The sequence below is a fragment of the Jaculus jaculus genome, chromosome 4, assembly GCF_020740685.1.
Source record: "Jaculus jaculus isolate mJacJac1 chromosome 4, mJacJac1.mat.Y.cur, whole genome shotgun sequence".
Lineage (NCBI taxonomy): Eukaryota > Metazoa > Chordata > Mammalia > Rodentia > Dipodidae > Jaculus > Jaculus jaculus.
In genome coordinates, this window is record NC_059105.1 from 44,212,129 (window position 1) to 44,234,534 (window position 22,406).

At 39.3% G+C, this 22,406-nt stretch overlaps 1 protein-coding gene across 1 annotated transcript in view; it reads left to right on the top strand.

Annotated features, from left to right (window-relative positions):
- The window catches only part of Stk17b (serine/threonine kinase 17b), a 30,360-nt gene extending 20,478 nt beyond the window's left edge, over positions 1-9,882 (top strand). The window contains exons 5-8 of the mRNA XM_004653618.2: positions 1,554-1,680; positions 3,080-3,128; positions 4,160-4,339; positions 7,205-9,882. Coding sequence (XP_004653675.1) covers positions 1,554-1,680; positions 3,080-3,128; positions 4,160-4,339; positions 7,205-7,487 — 639 coding nt within the window. The 3' untranslated portion in view covers positions 7,488-9,882. The remainder of the gene's footprint in view (positions 1-1,553; positions 1,681-3,079; positions 3,129-4,159; positions 4,340-7,204) is intronic.
- The last annotated feature ends 12,524 nt before the right edge of the window (positions 9,883-22,406 follow it).

The window sequence follows — 22,406 nt, forward strand, 5'->3', positions numbered from 1 at the left end:
ACTACCTTTGAAGTGCTTGACTCTTATTTCTCTTTCTAAAAATGCCTTGCTATTCTCCTTGAGACTTTCGCACTTTTGGCTCTCCCCGATCACTCAGGCTCCTTACCCCAGCCCTCTGAACCCTTCCGTTCCTGTTATTCTTCTCTCCACATTCACTGGAGGACCTTAATGTCTGAATTAATGTGTTTAATTTTTTGAATATTGTAGTCTTGTTTCCTGAACACTTTCCCTGCATAGTCCTTTGGATTCTTCTGCCACTTTCATAACAATTCCAGAATTACTACTGTAGCTCAGGCCTGTCTCTTAATTTCTAAGTCTCTTCCCATCTGTAGATTCAATATCCCTTGGATCTTTTGTAAATACTTTTAAACATGCATGGCTCATACTGGACTTGTAATCTTTCCCTACTTTTCATGCCCCTTTTTCAAATGAAAAAAAGGTTCCATAGCCGGGCGTGGTGGCATACACCTTTAATCCCAGCACTTGGCAGTCAGAAATAGGATCACCATGAGTTTGAGGCCATCCTGAGACTACATAGTGAATTCCAGGTCAGCTTGACCCTACCTTGAAAAACCAAAATAAAATAAAATAAAATAAAAAAGTTCCATATTGGGCTCTTGTTGAGGGGGAGTAATGTTTTCCTATCTGGTACCCCCAGCCATTTCTACTGCTGATCAGATATTAGAAAAGAAGCAGCTTAGTAAGTACCAGGATGCTCTTGCTCCCATTATTCTTCCTTGGCTCTTTTTCCAAGCCATTACATATATTACATACCATCACATAGCACTTGTAGTCAGGATGGCATATAAACCTGGCTGTTTTTATGCTACAATTCCCAAAGATAACAATGGAGCTAATTGCACTGATCTTATCTCCTATAACAGTTTCTGTGATTTAATATTGAACAAGATTTTCCCAAAGTTAAGAGTATATGTTAGGATTCTTTGCACAGACTTGTGGGCAGAACCTCTGTATTTATAGTGGATTTTGATATCAGCAAGCAACCTTTTCACAGTCATTCTATGTCTAGAGTAGTGAAAGTCAAGTCCCATAGCTCTAGGAGGTGGTGGGTGACGTGTACAGTGTATCTTACTGTCTAAGCTACCAGCCTGGGACCAGTCGCACCCAGCTTGTCTGAAACCATCACCCCGTGAAGAATGTTTTCTCTTCTCGAAATGGGTTTGGATGTTAATCTGTTCTTCATTCCTGCTTGGTGCTGTTCTACAGAGCCCTGTCCTAGCGGCCAAGCCTGAGCGTCCGGGTGCTTTGCAGCAGACTCCTTGAAACTTTTTTGTGGGCAGTTAGGTCATCTTGTCTTTATTACTTTACAACGTAATCAAGTAATCTAACTTCATTTCTTGCAGACTGAACAGCCTTTTTGAGTATGTTTGTGACTTTATGCATCATTAATTGACAGTTTGATAAATGTTTGATGAAGGACTTAATGAGAAGTATAATAGCTAAGCAATAAGTATTACTTAATTTACTTCCAATCTGAGACTAGAATCCTTGTATTTCATATTGCTTATCACTTTTTGTTGTGCTTTATTTAGCCACAGAATATATTATTGAGCAGCATATACCCACTTGGAGACATAAAAATTGTAGATTTTGGTATGTCTCGAAAACTTGGGAATGCATGTGAACTTCGGGAAATTATGGGAACACCAGAGTACTTAGGTAAGAATTTCTTTTTATTTTCTGTACTATTTTGAAGTTTATTAAATAAGTCCCTCTTTAAAATTGTCTTTTGTGGCTGGTGTGTAGCTCAGTAGTACAGTGCTTGACTAGCATGCTTCAGGACCCTGAGTTCAATCCTAGCACAAAGAACAAACCAGCAGACAAAATCCAAGCTGTATTAGGTGTGAGAGTGTGGGGCTGTTGAGATAAGTATTTCAGTGCTCTCAATTTCGTTATGACACATTTAGATAAAGCAAATGTAAGAGTACTGAAAAATCTGAGTAACTTACAGCATATTGACTGTGTAAGTGTAAAAGTGTAATGTTTGTGTATACTAGCTTTCTATATAAGGAGAGAAGAAGTGAATATGAGTGGTTAGATAGGGAGGTTAGTTATGGAATAGGGAAAAGGAGATGAAGAGGAAAATTGAGAGAATTCAGTGGCCCATGTTTGCCTTTGAAGCTGGCTGCTGGAGAGCATTCACATCTACTTCTGATACCTCTGGTTTTCCAGGCACTATTATTTATTTGTTGTGGCTGCTTTTAAATGTGAGAATTTTTATCAAATGTGACAGAAGGATTTTGAAGCCTGATTAGGTAATCTGGGAATATTGTACTGAATGAACAAATTAGATCATGCATACAAAAAGTCCTTAAGTTGTGTGAAGTAGCATGTGAGTTTAAAATACGATCGTGCTAGGCAGTTGTCTCCCAGAGACTAACAAAGGAAATACCAACTCCTGAATGCTAATATGGGATACAGTCCCCTAGAGTAAGTGGTTGTAATTATTGACCACACAGCTCCCAGAACTAAGATAAAAAGTTGGAGATAGCTCAATGAGGGTTATCCATGACTTGGAGGTTTAAATAATGAAAAGATCAGAATTGAGAAATTTCTGCTGGGAGCAAATATAAAAAAATATGGTGAAACAGTTATTTTTCAGTTGCAAATCCTAGTTTGGGCTTTATGGATTTGAAATATATAGTAAGGTTTAGAAAGCATAGGAATTTATTATTTGTTATTTCTGGGGGCAGTGGAAGAGACAGCTGGAAATTGCATAGAAAATTAGTTTTTTGATAGTTTAAAAAGGATACTTTAAAATCTAGCACTTCTAAGAAGCTTAATTTTTTCTTAAATGTCATTTTAAGTGCATATGATCCTTTTTATTCTGAAGAGAAAAACTTAAATGAGGCTAATAATAGAAATTAATTCATCTTACCTGGTCCATATCTACCATATCCAATTGTAGATGTGGTGAAACATCCAGTCACAAAACAGCACACTAAATTCCTGTTGAGCTTGTATAACATGGCTTTCCATTATCAAAAACAGTTTGAATTGAATGTAAAATTATTATGTTTTTAAGCTTTTTATATTTAATTTCAATTTTCTTTTTCAGCTCCAGAAATCCTCAACTATGATCCAATTACCACAGCAACAGATATGTGGTAAGAGTTTATTAATGATTTAAAGATCTTTATTAAAAGTCAGGTAGTATATATTTGGAATTTTTATTCTAATTGTAAGTAATAAGGTTTTCTTCTAAAGATTTGATTCCACCAATTCCATAAGATAATATTTACCTGCCTTTCTTTTCTTAGTAAGTTCTGCACCAAAGGTATAGAGGTAGGAAAACTCCTTTAAGTGATAAAACTCAGATAGGAACGATGCCTGCGCAGCTCAGGCCGTGCTGTGTGTTGTGGAAGGCGGGATGCGCAGGAAGCCTGGGAGGAGCTGCAGCGAGACATCCTGAGGCTCCCTTAGGTGAGGCATGTGGTCTAGCTCTAGAATTAGACAGGTATTTGCTAAGAGGAAAAACAAGGTCAGATGCACATAAACACTTAGTTTTATGAGGGTACTTTTCTGGAGAATTGTGAGTTGTTGCAGCCAGTACCAAGAACATTGTAAGGAGTAGGGCCAGAACTGACACTGGAGCTTGCCCTGGGACCACAAGGAGAGGCTGACCTCAGAGGCTAGTGGAAAAGTTTAGGTTTATCCTTGTGTCCCCTGGAATGCTGATGGGTTTATTGAGGCAAAATGGCTAAATAAGTGTGTGTGACACGTGCTACATTGTCTACTGGTTCTTAATTACTGGCCTTATTATTAATTTTTTCAGTGAAAATATTTACCTGCCCAACTTTGTGCTTTACCAAACTTGCAGACTCCATCTGCACAGAACCCCTCGTTATGTTAGCGCATCATGGTCGTGGTACTGGACACCATGAGGAAATGCTGGAGCAGTTTTGTGTGCTCACGTGTCAGTAGTGAAGGCTGTGTAGACTGGGCATAAAATATCCAATACTTTATGTTTATGTTCTGCAATATGTATGTGAACTCCAAATTCTCTTTGTGAGGCAAATTGAACTAACTTATTTTGTAAGTTTGAAGTTTTAATACTACAGCAGTAACTTCTAGAAGTAATTAAAGCCTGTGTGGCATACATTTTAAGTTACCTTTGTCCCCTTTATATGTTTTTCAGGAATATTGGTATAATAGCATATATGTTGTTAACGCATACATCACCATTTGTGGGAGAAGATAATCAAGAAACATATCTAAACATTTCTCAAGTTAATGTAGATTATTCAGAAGAAACATTCTCATCAGTTTCACAACTAGCCACAGATTTTATCCAAAGCCTTCTAGTAAAAAATCCAGAGTAAGTAATCATATTAATTTCTCTAAATACTATTACTAAATAAAAAATATAGTTTATTAAGAAAAATGCACTCTCCCGAGAAATACAAGTATTTTCTGTTTTCTCTCTCACATGTAAAATCTGTTTTTACAAAAATGACATGAAAGGTGAACTGGGCCTAGGAGGGAGGAGGATAGAGATCATGGAGGGGGTGATTAGCAGACTATAATGGGGGAGCAGTGTGATAGAAGTACATTGTATGCGTGTATGGAGTTGTAGCAATGAAACCCATTATTTTATGTAATTAATATATGCAAATGAGTTAAGAAATACATTAAACACACATATAAAAGATACATTCTAAGAATTACTTAAAATTATTAGAAGTGAGGTTGGGAAGATGGCTCAGCAGTTAGAGATGCTTGTTAGCAAGTCTGCCTCCTCACCACTCTGCATGTCTGAAATCTCAGCACACCTACAACCGTGGGGGCAGAGCCGGGCCAGAAGAATGCAGAGGCTCTGGCCAGCTAGGTCGGGTGCTCAACAGCTTGCTGCACAGGGATGTGATACTGGCCCAGACCTTTGGGCTGCTGGCAGCCTTCCTCTTCCTGGAGCAGCCGTTTCTTTAATAGCTGGTGCATGTGTAGTAGCTGTGACTTGGCACCTGGGGCAGGATCCTGACTGACTGACTTTTCAGACCCCTCAGTTTCTGTCTGCTCATCCCCTGAACAACTCAGCTTCCTTATCTGCTTTAAAAAAAAAAAAAAAAAAGCCTCATAGGTTTCTTAATTATTTTTAATTTTAAGTTCAAACAACTCTATCATTATATATATTTGGGCATGAATGTATATTTAGTTGAAAAAGTAATAGTACTAAAGTTTCTGGTTATTAGCATTTCTGTTTTCCTAAATAATTCTTGCCTATATGCTACAATATCTATAGTGAACATTTTCACATTTTTCAGTCAGGAAAATGTTTTTCATGTTGTTCAGCCTTGAGATTGTGTTTTCCCTCCTCCAGATATTGACATGTGTCCATATTACTTTCATAACAGAAAGCAAAATTTAAAAACTCAAAGTGTTGAAGACTAGCCTTTCTTTTCAAGATTTAGTAGTTTTTAAGGACACAGAATAGTAGAGAATAAGTTATTTGTTTATGTATCTCTCCAAAGGAATTATAAATTGAAGAGGTTTTATAGTTTAGGCTAACACATGTATGCCTTTAGCTTTTTGACTAGATTTCCTTGTAGTCCATGAATTTTCACTCTGTGAGGATGAATACTAAACTATCCTTGATTCCCCCCACCCTTATTTTCAATTGTTTATTTCTAGGTATAATGAAATCAGGCAATAGTATGCCTTGTTTGCTTATTAGTTGTGTTTATAGTACATATAACTGAACACTTTGGCTTTTAAAAAGTTATTTACTTAGAAAGCATTATTTCTGTAGTTTACTTATATATATTAAAGGGCACATAAAAATTAATTGCATAGGCAATGGTAAACCATGGTCAGTATTATTGATTGGAGCAACTAGTTTTGTGCAAAAGAGAGTTATAGAAAAAATAGTATTTTTATGTCTCTTCTTAGACACATATGAACCCATGGGCTGGAGTGGAGCTCAGTGGCAGAGTGCATGCCTTGTTTGTGCAAGGCCCTGAGCTGGATCCTAAGCATTGAAATAATTTACTTTTTAACTTCACAGAAAATTACATATTTTAAAAAGTAAAAATTACAGACTCAAGGTTCTGCATTTTTGTGTTTACGTCATTCTGTCAGAATAACAACAACAGAAAAAACAGGGCTGGAGAGATGACTTAGTGGTTAAGGCACTTGCTTGTAAAGCCAAAGGACCCAGGTTCGATTTCCCAGTACCCAAATAAAACTGGATGCACAAGGTAGCGCATGTGTCCAGAGTTCATTAGCAGTGGCTAGAGGCCCTGGTGGGCCCATTCCCTTTGTGTGTGTGTGTGTGTGTGTGTGTGTGTGTGTATGCCTGTTTATCTCTCTCAAATAAATAACATATTTTAAAAACATCAAGGGCTGGAGAGATGGCTTAGCATTTAAGGCATTTGCCTGCAAAGCCAAAGGACCTGGGTTCTATTCCCCAAGACCCACGTAAGCCAGATACACAAGGGGGCACATGTGTCTGGAGTTCATTGGCAGTGGCTAGAGGCCCTGGTGCACCCATTCTCTCTCTTCATGTCTCTGCCTCTTTCCTTCTCAAATAAATAAAGGTAAGGTTTAAAAAAAACAGCAACAATAAACAACAATGAAAAGAATTTTTTAAAAAATAACAGTTTCAAAGAGGAAAGATTCCATTTCCGAGATCTCAGTATGTGGTCAGTTAGCTCCTGTGGCAAGGCAACACGTCATGGAAGGGAGCATGAGGACGGCTATTACCTTCAGGGCACCTCCCAGGGACCTCACTTCCCCGCAGCAGGTCCTATGTGCTGGTGGTTCTACCACCTTTGAATAAGGCCATAAGCTGCTGACTTCGCCTTAGCCTTTAACACGTGGAACTTTGAGGACATTCAAAATCCAAACTGTACCATGTACTGTTTACAAATTGGGAAAGTTTGGTCAAAATCCAAGTGTCTTGGTATCCTCCTTCCCTGTTTGGTTACATAAGGAGAACAATAGTCCCCATTTATTCTGTTTTCTGCATTATTAGATAGTATACTAGAGGCTTATACAAGAGTCCTTGGTGTATAACTAAGCATTTATTAAAGGTTATCTGGTACTATCATTATTCTCTACTGTACTATTTGTATTTTGTACTACATGTTATTTTCATAATGCTCTTAAAATATAGCTGAAACCTGTCTCTGAAGGTATTTTCAGCTTGTTTCAAGGGCTCAGCTTTCCTACTGTGCTTTCTTTAAAGGAAAAGACCAACAGCAGAAACTTGCCTTTCCCATACTTGGCTGCAGCAGTGGGACTTTGGAAGCTTATTTCACCCTGAAGAAACTCCAGCTTCCTCTCAAATTCAGGATCATCCAATCAGAGCCTTCGAAGAGAAGGCTTCTAAATCCTCCTGTAACGGGACCTGTGGAGATCGAGAAGACAAGGAGAATATCCCCGAGGATAGCAGCATGGTGTCTAAAAGATTTCGCTTTGATGACTCTCTGCCCAATCCCCATGAACTTGTTTCAGATGTGCTCTGTTAGCACTTTTCCCTTTGACTCTTTGGACTGACTTAGAAATCTGAAACCCATGTTAGTGTGAGATCTTGTTTTTTAAAGCTTCACATATGACATGTTTATATTATAAATGCACTTTTGCTTAGAAGAACTTAGGGAACAGTTTAAATGCTAGATTTCTATTTGCTAGCATAATATTCCCTATCCTGAAATTGCTCTACAGAAAATAAAATGTTTAAATATATATGACAGATTTAAATTGTGCATGTGAGTTCACATGCTAAGGAAATAATTCAAGTTCAAATGAACTTAAAAATGTTTATAAAGTGTATAACATCAAGAAAAAGGGTTATATTATGCTTTTTGTAAACAAAATGAGGACATTGTGATTAAATAGGTTCTTTCTGGACCTGATTTGTTTAGGAAAACAAAAACAAAATATCTGCTACTTTGTAGATGTTTCAGAGACATTTTACAGTTGAAAATATTTGCCAATTACAAGTATTTTGAAATGATGTAAGATTTCCTTTGTAGACCTTATTCTTTGTGAGAGTGACCCTTCACCCAGAGCGTAGTGGAAGTAAGACTGATCAGGACTACTCTGGATGGATCAAAGAGTGGCATGGCTTCATTTTTTCTTTTTTAACTGAAACGTCTTGCTCATTCAGAATACATCAGGTGTATAAGGTCTGGAAGTTGTAGAATGCAGTATATGCAAATGGGGAGGTTCTTCCTCCTCTGGAGGAATCAGGAGTAGTCGCACAGGTGGCAGTCTAAGGAGAGCAGTGTAGGCTTAGCGGCCAGTACCCATGCTTCTTCCTCGTGGAGGGAGCGTACTCTTTCAGAGAAATCTGTGAAGTTCCATCTGGTGATGATTAAAATGACTGCTGTGTATAATGTCCCATTTACTATGATCTCATGAGCATTTAGTGTGTCAAACTACATCCATAAAACCTTGTATTTCCCCACTGAGTTAGATAGTAGCAGTCTGAGGACATTTAAATTTCTGAAGTTTTAATAAAACCCAAATTTCTCTAGATAATTTTAAACAGTTTTTTAAGTAAGCGTCAGATGTCCTTGTTTGACTAAATGTTGAATTCCTTTAGCATCTGCAGCATTTTTAAAGGAAAAAATGTTGTGCTCCGTGTGTCCATGTGTGTATATGTATAGGTGTATGTATATATGTATAGACAAAACACAGTCTTTAAACGCTTTATGTTAGACATTCTTTGCTTGTATATTGTGCTCAACTCAGGTGCCAAATAAGATCTCCTTTTATGAATAATAAATCCATATACAAATCTATACAAAATAGTTTGTTGGTCCAGTAAAGTAGATGCTGCAGGTGTTGAAGTTAGCTCTCACAGATCTAAAACTGATGAGCTTCTAAGTTATTGATTGTGTATTTGCTTCCAATATTAAGATAATTCAGGAAAAGCTTAGTAGGCCATTGAAAAATGAGATAATTACTTTTCCAAAAGCCTATACTTTATTTTTCAAAAAATTGATAAGTATTACACCATACCAAAAAATAAAAAAGAAATCTTTGAGCTTTGAATTATAAGCTGTTTTCTAAAACTAATTTTATATTGGCTGTACTCTGAGGAATCTTAATACAGTTCACATGTTTTCCCTTAGTTAATAGGACATAGAGTTGCAGATTTTCATACTTTTTGTTATAACATTTAAGTTTTATTATAAAACAGTAGGTAGTGATTGTACAAAGAATATAAAAAACATCTTTTTATTAAAAGTAAATTTAATTATTTTCCATTTTGAAATATAGAAGTAAGTGAATTCTCTGAGAAAATTTGTGAATGGATGACTCAATTTGTATTTTTCCCCATGACTGGGAGAAAAAGTCATATCAGAAACAGATGATATATCGCATTAGACTAGGAATCTGGTGCACATGTCACAACACTTCAACACATCTGAAGAGAACGGTCAAATGTGTGTGATATTACATGACTCAAATTATTTTTTTGTATAGATTCTCATAAGATAGATGACTTTTTCCCTACTCTGAGTTTACCTGAGTGAGCAGTGGAATTATAGTGACCCTTAGACCAAGTGAGCAGTACCTGCTCACCAGTCTCCAGAAGATAAAGTGATTGTGTCAGAATATAACATTTTTCTTATTCTGAAAAATCTCAGCTGACCCGTTGTGTCTAGTGATTCGACTGATTTGTATTCTGGCACAAGCTTTTTGATTTTGGATGTGTTACAAGTAGTTTATGGACCATACTTTGAGTTCAAGCAGCATTTATAAGTGTTGACATTTTGAAACTGTTTACATTTCTTCTGTTGATTTTTGGAATTTTTTTTGGTATGTGATTTGGACTCGTCCTTATTGTGTACAACAATTGTACTTAAATTTCAAATTTTATTAAAATTACTGACTTCAAGTTTGAAAAGTTATCATCTATTTTGAAATTTATAACATTACTTTAAATAAAAATAATTGTAAATCACACATAAATTACAGCCACCCTGCCATCACCCAATAATTGTGTTGTTTAAGGTATAGAGATATGTTATAAATATTCCAGTTTTTAAAAACTGCTTATGATCCTTACTAAGATTTAAGAAGCACTTTTTTTATATACATTTGTGGTTGTCTTATGTTTTGAAGCAAATTAAAATTTTATATTGTCTAAGCCTTGCTTTGGATGTCCCAGCTTTTGACCCAGGCCATCTTCTAACTTTCCTTCCAATATAGCTGAGTTTATTGGGTCCTCTCCACTATAGAGGCCATGTGAGTTTGAAAATGATCAGGTCCATTTTCTGGTAATATATACTCTTAGCAAATCTCACTTCATGGCAATATGTTACATGTTGCACAAAGAAATTGATGTGTTTTTCTAGAGGTTGATGCTCCACAATTGTGGGCTGGGGTGCACTGATTTCCATGATGCAGGGTAGTTATATGCTATAACATTTCCAGCTTTCTTGGGAATACCTAAGTATACTGCTCCTTGGGGAGACAGGGGAAGGTTTCTATAAGTCTCTGCTTACAGCATTTTTTGTCAGCCAATTGATATACAATCGTGTTTTATGTGTATTGCTGCTCAAGGACACTTTAGGCAATGTGTGTTGTTGGTTCATTAACCCTGTACTCATGGCCAGCAGTTGAAGCTTATGGACCTTGCCTAGCACACATTATCCCTATAAGCTACATTGCAGCCTTCTTGAGTGTAGGAACATCACACTGCACAGCACTATACAATGCTTCAGGGTCTGAAATCAAGAATAACATGTAATTTTACAAAAGTACTAAAAATTCTGCAAATGTGTATTGTACGGAATGAGAGCCTTGCCTCATTAATTTCACTTGAGAACGAGTTCTGTCAGAGGAACTTGAATTTTTGCTTTTTAGAAAGTAAGGATTTTTATTTTCTAAGTGAGATGATGGCAGAAGTCACAGATTAATTTTTTCTGACAACTTGAAACTGGAGAACTTCTTTGAGGAGTTTGGCTCCTTATGCAAACAAAACCATTTGGATTGAAAGCAAGTATGTGAGACTGACTGTTCATGACAGGGGAAATGTGCACTGTGAGGAGTGATTAATAAAAAGGCAGTTTACCTTTGGTCTCAAGAAGAGATATGTTGAGGTTTGAGATCCATTTTGGTGGGGAAATGACTGTGCTTTTTGTTTATTTATATTTTTAATTCTTCCACCTCTCTCTGAGACCCCTCAAAAATGTTAGGTCCTGGGTTGGAGAGATGGCTTAGCAGCTAAGGCGCTTGCCTGTAAAGCCTAAGAGCCCAGGTCCCACGTAGACACACAAGGTGACACAAGGGATATGGGAAAAGACATCAAGATAGTGTGACACTAATTTCTGGTGATCCTTGTTCAGAATCCATCTGTACTTCCCATCTTCTTTACTTGAAAACTTAATGTCCAAGCTATCATGGATCAGTGCAACAGCACTTGCCTAGCATGTGCCAGCTTCCGTATTCAATGTCTATCTCTCCCAAAAACTACAAACAGAGCAAAGCCACGCACTTCATCAATACCAAACAAGTAGGTCCGTTCTCCTTAGAAGGGCTTTAGTTGAATCTGTGTTCAGCCGATTTCATTTCACAGTGCAGTAATGGACATACAAGGCTGGTGAGCTCTGTGATACACCACAGAGAAGCATTTCCATCTGCATAGGCCCACCAAGTGTAAAGAGACCCAAAAGCAAGGAGCCTCTGGGTTACGGACTCATTTTAGAACCACTGATAACGAATCTACAAAAAACCATGAGAGTACCAGGACTGTTGACTTTTGATGTAACATATTTCAGCAAGTGGGTGAGTAATGAAGTCAACCATATATGATGACCTCATGGGATGAAATGTTGATGAGAAAAATGGTGTGCACAACTTGACGATTGCATCTGTGGTAAGGGGAAAAACTTTTTATGGTGCAATTTTCAAATTACATGTGCTTGCCTTGCAGGTTCCACATTGTATTTTCTCATTCTGGCACATAGGCAGTCCCAACTTCTCTATAGCCCAGATCTTCCTCCTTGGTATGAAGTCATATATATTACCTCGATTTGGATATAATGTAAACATCTTCAAAATATGAAATACCTCTAAATAAATTCATGCTGGTAATCTCCCTCTGAGAATCACCTCCACACCCATCCTCCTTGGCTCTGCGTTTCCTCCCTTGCTTGACAGCACCACATTTCACAACTGGAATCTCGTGTCATTCTAAAATTTTCCCTTCCTTACTGTACCTCTCCCAACTAAACATTAACTTTTATCACTGTTCTAGCTTCACTGTATCTTATAATCACCTCCTCGTGGTTCTTACTATACAGTAGGGAGCAGATAAATGGCCAGTGGTGAAATTTTCATGTTTGACAGATAGTTTATATCACACTTCAGCTCTTCTCTTAGAGCTCCAAAACAACCATGAGCAATATGTATATGATTGAGTGCTCCAATAAAACCTACTTTGCCTAAGCAGACAATGGAGAGGTTAGTTAATCCCACCCTAGATAATGGTTGCAGTCACATTTTAATGGGTTCACATTTAATGGCTCCAGCATGATCAAAATGGGAGGAGTAGCCAAGAGACAGGGCAGTGCAATGTCAGAAGCTGAGAGAGAAATGAGTCTCACTTGAGTTGGCTTTTTGTCTAACAAGCAAACTGCCAAGGTGGAAGACCAGGAAATGATCACTGGACCTATTTCAATAGAATGGAGAGTTTCAAAGTAGTTTAAAAGTGGGAAAGTCAAGGCCACCAGAATAGATTATTTGCCCAAGAAATCTGGGGAAAGACAAGATTTGAGAAATCTGCAGTGTTTAAACAATACTAATAGGATGGGGAGGACTTGTGGGCAAGAAGGGAGATGGAATCTGCCTGGAAGTAGCACTTGAAGTACATACGATCACACATACAGGGCTTGGGGGGGTGTTGGCTTAGCAGTTGAGGCATCTGCCTGCAAAACCAAAGGACCCAGGTTCCATTCCCCAGGACCCACGTTAGCCAGATGCACAAGGGGGTGCACACATCTGGAGTTGCTGGAGGCCCTTGTGCGCCCATTCTCTCTCTCCTCTGTCAAATAAATACATAAATAAAAGGTGACAATACAGAAAATGCCAGAAAAAGTGACATTATGAGCAAAAATGGAAACTCAGGCTTGCCAGAAGAATGCTTTCTCAAAGACAAAAGCAAAGAAGGTGAATGGGCAATAGAAGTGTGAGGTCGGGGCTGGCCGGTTTCTCCTGTCCTAACTAGTCTTCTGCTGGGTGAAGGAGGTAGAGAGGAGAGTGGCTTGAAGGGTGACAGCTTAGCAACAGTGAGAAACAGAAGAATTCTGCAATATTTGTCAATGTGTAGAGCTTATGATCTACCAAGAGGCAAATACTTAACACTACACATCTTGGCTCATGATCAAATAGTTTTTTTGTGTGGCCAATCTATCTTTGTAATACAAATTTATAATTTCTTAGAAGAAAGACTAGATGGAGATAGGAAGGGACTCAGTGGAGGGGGCTCCGGGTGGGGAAGAGAGGATGGTGGGAGGGGATTATGATCATGGTATATTGTCTCTGTGTATGGGAGTGCTCAATAAAAAGTTTGAATTTTTTTTTTAATTTCTGCCTGTCTTTTCCCCTTTCATTTCAAAAGACCTCTTCTTTGCATCAGGAGACATATCTAGTAGCATCCAAAACAGAGGGAACCCCAATGCCTTCCAATGGGACTTTTATTTGCAAATATTTGAGCTAATTGAGAGAAGAGCTTTTCACAGATTTTATTTTAAAAACTTTTGGCATTTGTGTGTTGAATGTAAGGTGTGGTGTGTGCATCGACATGTTCACATGTACCTGTGGTAGAGGCCAGGAGAGAACATCAGGGCCCCTCTCCAGTGTTCCTCCCCATGTTGCCTTGAGGTGGACTCTCTAAGTAGTCTCGGGCCGTCCTCGAATTCATACAAACCCTCCTGCATCTGAGAAGGAGTCTCTCACTCACTGCTGAAGTTCTCGAGTTTCTACTCTCCACGGGACATGGGTACACACTTGTGTGTTTATGCCCAGCTACTTACAAGGGTCCTGGGGAATCAAACTCAGCCCCTGTGCTTGAGTGGGAAACACTGTTATCCACTGAACTCTCCATCCAGCCCTGGGAGAAGGTTTTAAAAGACTATAAAAGGGAACAAGGAGAGAGATCTTTCAATCTTAGAGCCATGAGAACTTCTCCAAGTTCCCTAAGTCAAGCTGAGACTATAGAAGGACCTTTTGGCAATGATCCAATGGGAAGTAGCTTTTAGGGCTAAGGTAAGTCCCAAAGGGTTATGTGGTATGAACAAGTTTCTGGATTGAGAAAGAGGAAGGACCCTTTGACCCATTGCTTATTGGGGAGAATAAGATTGCATTATGCTCATTCCTTTAAAACTCCTCAAGAACAGAGCGCTCCTACTCTAGAAACAACAGGCTGCATTTAACCAGTTCTAAAAATGTTTACTAGACGCTGACAGCTTTAAACTGCAACACAAGTCCTTCAAAGTAATCCTATCACTGTGGAAGACACTGTCCTTTGGCTAACTCACCTCACCAGGCATTGTCAGCTCTTTTCTCCCCACCTGCCTCATCCTCAGTGGCTATTCCAGCTCACTTGGAATATGGGAATGAACTGGTAGTTGAGCAGCTTTTGGTTTCTTGGTGAATGTCAGAAGTGCTACCGACTGCTGCTAATATCTTGAGTGGGCTTTGAGTCTATCACCTTGTAACTAGGAGAGAAGGGACCAAAGAATCCTGGAGAGTTGACATCGACATCCAGACCTTCTGAAGTCACCAAAGCAGTGAAAGCTGCCATCGTCTTGACTTTTCAGTGTGCAATAAAAAACTAAAACCTATTTAGCTAAACCACTTTCTTTGGGGTTACCTATTATTAATAGATGAGCATTTTAATTGACACAATTATCCTCATTTTCTAAACTCACATTTTAAATATATTTTATTTATTTATTTATCTGAGAGAGAAAGAAGGGGGAGAGAGAGAGAATGGGCATGCCAGGGCCTCTAGACACTGCAAACAAACTCCAGATGCATGTGCCCCTTTGTGTATCTGGCTTATGTGGGTCCTGGAGAATCAAACTGGGGTCCTATGGCTTTGCAGGCAAATGCCTTAACCATTAAGACATCTCTCCAGACTTCACATTCTTCTTACTGTGGCAAAGGTATGTGGTATGCAAAGTTTTCTGTGCTTAATTATGCATTTTTGGAAGCACTCACATTCAGAATGCATTTTTCCTGCAATATCACTTGAGGTTTTAATTTATACTGGGCACTCCCAAGGGGGAAACAGTGTAGACTGTGATTTATTTTTTTAAATTTATTATTATTATTATTTTATTTATTATTATTATTATTTTTTTTTTTCGAGGTAGGGTCTCACTCTGGTCCAGGCTGACCTGGAATTAACTCTGTCATCTCAGGGTGGCCTTGAACTCATGGCAATCCTCCTACCTCTGCCTCCCGAGTGCTGGGATTAAAGGCGTGCGCCACCACACCCGGCTTTAGATGTGCTTTATGATAACTTTGAGCGAACATCTCTTTGGATACTATCCACAAACACTTACTTAGAAAATAGTACTAAGTGCCCATGCTTGGAAGTTTGACAGTCGCTAAGCTCTGGCTTATCCAAGAATGAATTTCAAGTTTAGTGAGAACCAGTGTATTAGTACTAGTTATATTTCTCATTGCTGTGGCCAAATACCCAACAAGAAGCAAGTTTAGGAATGAAGGGTTTTGTTCTGTTTACGTTTCCTCACCATTTGAGGGGATACAGTCTATCACGGTGACGGAGGTATGTATGACAGCGAAAACATGAGGCAGCAAGTCACATGCGTCCCTAGCGGGGCCAGGCTGCAGGACTGGACTGCAGAGCTTCAAGGCCCACGCCCGGTGCCCCAGCTCTTCCTCCAGCCAAACTCTCCCTCCTCAGAGTGCCACACCAGCGCAACCAGGAGAGGAGCAAGCACTCAAATACGTGAGGGCACGTAGGAGACATTATGCATTCGAACCCCAATAGTGTTGAGAAGGATCTACGAAGAGCATACTTCCAAATTATTACGAATTTGGCTGACGTTTGGTGGTGTGTGGTGTTCGCACTTGCACGTGCCTTTGCAGCGCCGCGTGCGCTCACCTAAAGCCCGGGCTCTCGCCTGTTCCGCTCCGTCGTTCTCCTACCCGTTCTGGTTTGAGCCAGGTTGTGATACAAGCTGCTGTCATCCTCATGGATCCCTGATGTCCTGAACATGTTTCCCGGTTAGAAAGTCACCATGGACTTCTGTTTAGGACTCTCAGCTGGGCCAGGCCCTGCTTTCCAGAACCTGCTCTCATTGCTTCTCCACCACCAGCCATTTACCACTTCTGTGGTATTTCCATACCTGGAAGTTAAGACCTTTTCAAGTCTTCTGAGTTCATTTTATCAAATATTTCTTGTGACAATAGAAAATTTCCAATATTTTCCTACAGGGTTTTCTTACAGTCAAGTACATGTATGTGTATACAGATATTTTTCTTTTTACATGGAAATACAAGTTTGTAGGACAAAAGTCAATCTTTTAGCTAATTGAAATATATGAACTCTTTCCCCTTAGAATCTGATACTAAAGAAATTCAAAAACGACTCCAGCGGGGAGGTTAAGCACAACTGTGGTCAGAATCAAATGAAACAATCCCGTGTAGTCCTATACCAACCCTATGCTGTGGTTAACTCCCAGAATAAGCAAAGAAGGGATTGTTTTATAATTAGTTCAGAGGATTCTACACTCTGTGGTTCGCCACTGGAATTTAAATTTAGTGATTATAACGCCCCTTTGAAAGGCCAAAGGAAAGATATATGCTAATTATCCCGATATTTCTGGCCAGATTGTAAACGCAACTGGGTCACCAATTACAGACACAATTGTAAGTGCGTAATCACCCTAGTTATAATGGATGACAAACAAATGAGTGCAAAATGTATTTGGGGAAAATGATAAGAGAATTGGTGAACAAATACGCCACAATGTTCTCTGTGGCCCATGCTGCATATCATAGCCCCTTTTCACTCTCTAAACCAATAATCACGAATAAGTCTCTAAGGCTTCGTGATATTCCTTCGGTCAGTCTCTGAAACAAAGGTTATTTTAAAATTAAATTTCGCTTTTCATAACTAAATTAACTGCCTTTATGCTCACTCAAAGGCAAAATTTTATAGATGAAATATAGTTTATTTCTTCCTTTGAAGCCAGTGGTTAGCCCAATTTAACAAGAACGTGATTGGGTTTTAAAAAGAGATTTGCACAAAAAGGCCTCTGAAATAAATGAATATTTAAGTAATCACAGACTAAAGACCATTGAAAACAAGTTTAAAGGGAGAAAAAGAGCCGGGCCATTTACTGAGAGGCCCTTTTGGCTGCTGTAACCTGTGTGCACATCAACCACTTCTTTCCCTAACAAACCAGCAGTCATCAGCTGTTTGCTTCTTTGATTCGTTCTGGTCCTAATTCATTTAACACTAATGATTAAGCATGGGATACTACAAATGAACCTGTCTCCTTTCTTCCTGAAATAGAATGCTTACACTGGCCAATGGCTGGGACTTTTATATTGCTAAATTTGTTAGAGATTTAATTACTTTGGCTTTGCTCCAGTATTGCTGAACAAGCATGACAAACAACCCCACAATATTGTATCTAGTAAGTCAGCTTGATTTCAAAATCTCTTTACAGTATGTCTTCATTAAATGGGGGTATGTATGCCTAATACAAAGTATTGCCTGTGTATTCTGAGATATGCAATCTATAATTTAAGGGAGAAAAAAGCAAAGTGTGGCAAAGGACCCACCATGACTCAGGGGCTATATTTGGCTCTTTAATCCGTGCTGTTTCCTTTCATCTGCATGACAAATCCTGCAAATCAAGTACTACCTTCCTTGTATAGGTAGTGTGAGACTCTGCAGCCTTTCAAAGTGAGCTAATTACCATGTGCTTGAGTTTGAACTCAAGTTCTTCAGACTTTAGATCATTTCTAGCCTTCCTTCCCTCTTCCCTTTCTTCCCCCCTCCATCCTTCCCTCCTTCCCTCCCATCTTCCTTTCTTCCTTCCTTTCATCCTGTCCTCCCTCTTTTCCTCCTGCCCTCCCCTCACTCTTTTCCCCTCCCTTCATCACTCTCTTTTTGTTTTTAATTGTGTTTATTAAGTATTTTCAATAATGGGTTTCTTCATGACATGCTTCATACATCATTTTCCCCCAAAAGTGACCGAAGGAATATTTATGACCTCTCATGCTCTTTCAGAGCCTTGCTATTCTCCTACCCCACTGTCATTTGTGTGACAAATAAATGAGTGCCGTTTGTGAGCTGTCAAAATACATGTGAAGAGTTAAAAGAAATGTATTAATGGCCAGAATGCATTCATTCCTAGAACAGCTAAAGATGGACCAGCCTCTCTAAGATAATGTATCACAATTTACTCAATTGTGGCTCATCTTTTCATGTGTACTCTTCAGATTAAATAAGCCTTATTCCATGCTCCAGATAGGGCACTCTCATATTTTCTTTGACCTTACACTGCAAGCCTGCAAATCCAATATATTTTCTCACTATGACCCTTTACTTTCCCTTGGGAACTGTAGCGTAAACTCTGTTGTTCAAATGACATTGATGAGTTCACAGTCTGAAAACCTATCTAGAAATTGTAGTACTTATGTTATACCAGATAATCTCAAGCATATAAGGAAATGTGTTACCAAATGTTGCTTTGTAACCAGGAAAACTACATTGCTAAAATATGGTGTCTTCATTCTTGATGCTTTTAAACCTATGGTAAATGAGCTGATGCCTGAGCATTTTCCGTAATGTACTTAGATATTTTTAACTTTTAAAAAATATTTTATTTTATTTATTTATTGAATAGAAAGAGGGAGAAAGAGGAAGATAGAGTAATAATGGATGCATCAGGGCCTCCAGGCACTGTATATGAACTCCAGGTGCATGCACCACTTTGTGCATCTGGCTTATGTGGGTACTGGGGAATCAAACCTATAGGCTTCACAGGCAAGTACCTTAACTACAAAGCCATATTTTAACTTTTTAAATAAAAGTTTCCATATCATAAAATCCACCTATTTAAGGATTCAAAGTGTATATTGATGCTTTAGTTTACCCAAAGACTAGTTCAAACATCACCATTAATTCCAGGATCTCTCATTGTCCCCAGTAAGCAACCCAGTGTCTGTGAACAGTAAACCCACCTACTCTTAAGCTTCTTTGCCTAAAGCAACCACTAATCTATTTTCTGTCCCTATGGAATTGTCTATTCTAGACAGTTCATATAAATGGAATCATGCAATAAGTGGTATTTTTTTTTGTCATTGGCTTCTTATATCTCACATGGCATTTTCAAAGCTTCTGAATTGTGTAGCATGTGTGTATCAGTGTAGCACTCCTTTAATTTCTCAGTAATATTCTACTATATGGACCCACAGCATTTTATTTCCCTATTCACTAGTCGTCAGATATTTAGGTTATATTTTCATTTTGATTAAGAATAATCCTGGAGTGCTGCAGATCTAGCTCAGTTGGTAGAATGCTTGCCTAGCATGTACAAAGCCCTGCATTCAATTCTTGGCACTGCATAAACCAGGCATGGTGATGCATGTCTACACTCCCAGGAACCATGAGGCCGAGGAAGGAAGATCAGAGGCATGGCATGGAATTGCCGGGTCCTATGGTATATATGCATGTAGGGAACAGTGGGGCCCCATGTAACTCAACTGCCACATTGTTCTCCAAAGGGGCTGTGAGGCTTCACATGGTCACGAAGGGTTCCAATCCTTCTACGCCCTCCCCCCTCCTGGTTAAAGTCTGTCTTTCTCAATGTTGCATCCTGGTGGATGTGTAGTGGTTCCTCTTTGTGGTTCTGACTTTCCTTCCCCGATTACCAATGATGCTGAGCTTTTCAGTGTATGTACTGTATTGCCACTTGGATGCTTTCTTTAGAGAAATGGTTATGCAAATATTTTGTCAAATCTAAAACTGAGTGGTTTGACCTTTTATGAGTGAATTGTAGGAATTGCATGTGAATTCTAGATGCAGATAAGCCTCCTTAATTTTTAAGAACTTCAACAAAAATAGAAATCTTAGATTAAATCAAAATATCTGGTTCTGACACTCAAAGGTAGATATATACATATATGCCACAAATATCAGGCATAATTCTTACATCTTTTAGCAAGGAAAGCTAATTAATTTGATGATAAATCATTTGAAGAATGTGAAATTGTTAAAGACAGGAAAAAAGCAAGTTATTGCATATTCTTGTGATAAAACATTATTCTGTCTTTAAAATGATAACTGTGAAGTGTCCTCTGTGGCCTTAGACATCTTGTGTGGGTCATGTAACAATGCAGTCTTACCTGGATCGAAGGGCCTCATCAAGGAAAGAACAAGCCAGTGTTATGATTTGGAACTGTGTCCCAAAGGCCTGAGTGTAAACATTACTGGTGGCAGTACAAGAGGTGATAAAAGCCTTAGGAGCTGGGGTCTAGTAGAAAGAAGTCAAGACTTCAAGGGCCCCTTCCTACATCTCTCACTTCTTGGCTGTCATGAGGTGAACAGGCCTCTTCTATAACAGGCCACCATAGACTCAAAGCAATAGCACCAAGTGACAATAGACTGAAATTCTTTTATTGTTTGTTTGTTTTTTTGTTTTTTGTTTTTTGTTTCTCAAGGTAGGGCCTTGCTCTACCTCAGGCAGACCTGGAATTCGCTATGTAGTCTCAGGGTGGCCTCGAACTCACGATGATCCTGCTACCTCTGCCTCCCGACTGCTAGGATTAAAGGCATGTGCCACCACACCCAGCTTTGAAATTCTCAATCAAAATAAACCTCCACAGTTTTTAAGCCAATTATATCAAGAATCTTTTCACAGTAGCAGAAAGCTATGCTAATCAGTTTTTATTTTAATTTTTTTTTTTTTTTTTGAGAGAGAAAGAGGCAAGGAGGGAAGAAAGAGTGGGAGGGAGAGAATGGGCCACCCAGGGCCTTTCAGTAGCTGTGAACAAATTCCAAAGGTGCGTGTGCCTCCTTGTGTGCATGTGTGACATTGCATGCTTGCATCACTTGAGTCTGGCTGTGTGAGACCTGGAGATTCCAACATGTATTCTTAGGATTTTCAGGCAAGTGCCCTAACTACTAAGCCATCTGTCCAGCCAATTAGTTTTTTATAAATCAAATCAAATTAAATTTGTGTGTGAAGGAGGATGGGGCAGTCAGGGGGCATGCCAGGACCTATTGCCACTGAAAATGAACTCCAGATACTAGAGCCACTTTTTGTGTATAGCTCTACATGGGTGCTGGGGAATCGAACCTAGGCTGGCTGGCTTTCTTTCTTTCTTTCTTTCTTTCTTTCTTTCTTTCTTTCTTTCTCTCTTTCTTTCTTTTTTTGGTAAGAAAGTGCCTTAATTGAGCCATTTCCCCAGGTCTAGGTTTGTTTTTATTTTCGTTTGTTAATGCTGTGACAAATGCTCACAAGATAGAGTTTAAGGGAGGAAGGATTGATTTGGTCCCCAGTGGCAGTCCATGGTCAGTTGGCTCCAGAGCTGGAGTTCTAAGGGAGGGCAGCATAACACGGTAGCAGGCACATGACGGAGATAACCTTGTAATGACTGGAAAGCAGAGAGACGTCCCAGAAGGGAGATGGTAAAGCAAGCTCCCAGTGACTGACTCTCTCCAGGCAAGTCCCACCTGCTAGATCCACTAAGCCCTGGTGATGCCATCAAGTTATGAACTGAGAATGAACTGTTCTGTTGACGAAAGCAGAGCACTCAGAATCTGATCACTTCCCCAAGGGTCCTCATCTGAACACTGTGCCTTGGAAACTGTCGCATGAACTTCTCCTGGGAAGAGGAACAAACATCACTTTTCCCAAGGTAGGGCACCACCACAGACCAAAGAAACGATCCCACCCAAATCTACTTGGGTGAACCAATGAATTTAATTAGGGTTACTTGGTTATTTGGAGAAGCTACACTGATGACAGCTTATATACCCCCAGGGAAGTATAGACCCTCACTAGCCCTCTGTACTTTCCATGATGGCATCTTAGTGTTCCTAATCTTGTACAGTGTCATGTGGGTAATCACAGCTGCTGAGTAAGGCAACAGCCATGTCATACCCTGAGCAGTCCACATCAGGGATCAAGCCTTTGGGGGGCATGGGGGAGGACAGTTCATATCCAAATCATAATATGGATGTGGTGGATTGATTCAGATGTCCCCCATAAACTTATGTGTTCTGAGTGCTAGGTCCCCAGCTGGTGGCAATTTAGGAACTGGAGTCTCCTGGAGGCAGTGTTTTGTTGGGGGCGGGGTTATGGGTGTTATAGCCAGTGTCCCCTTGCCAGTGTTTGGCACACTCTCCTGCTGCTGTTGTCCACCTGATTTTGGCCAGG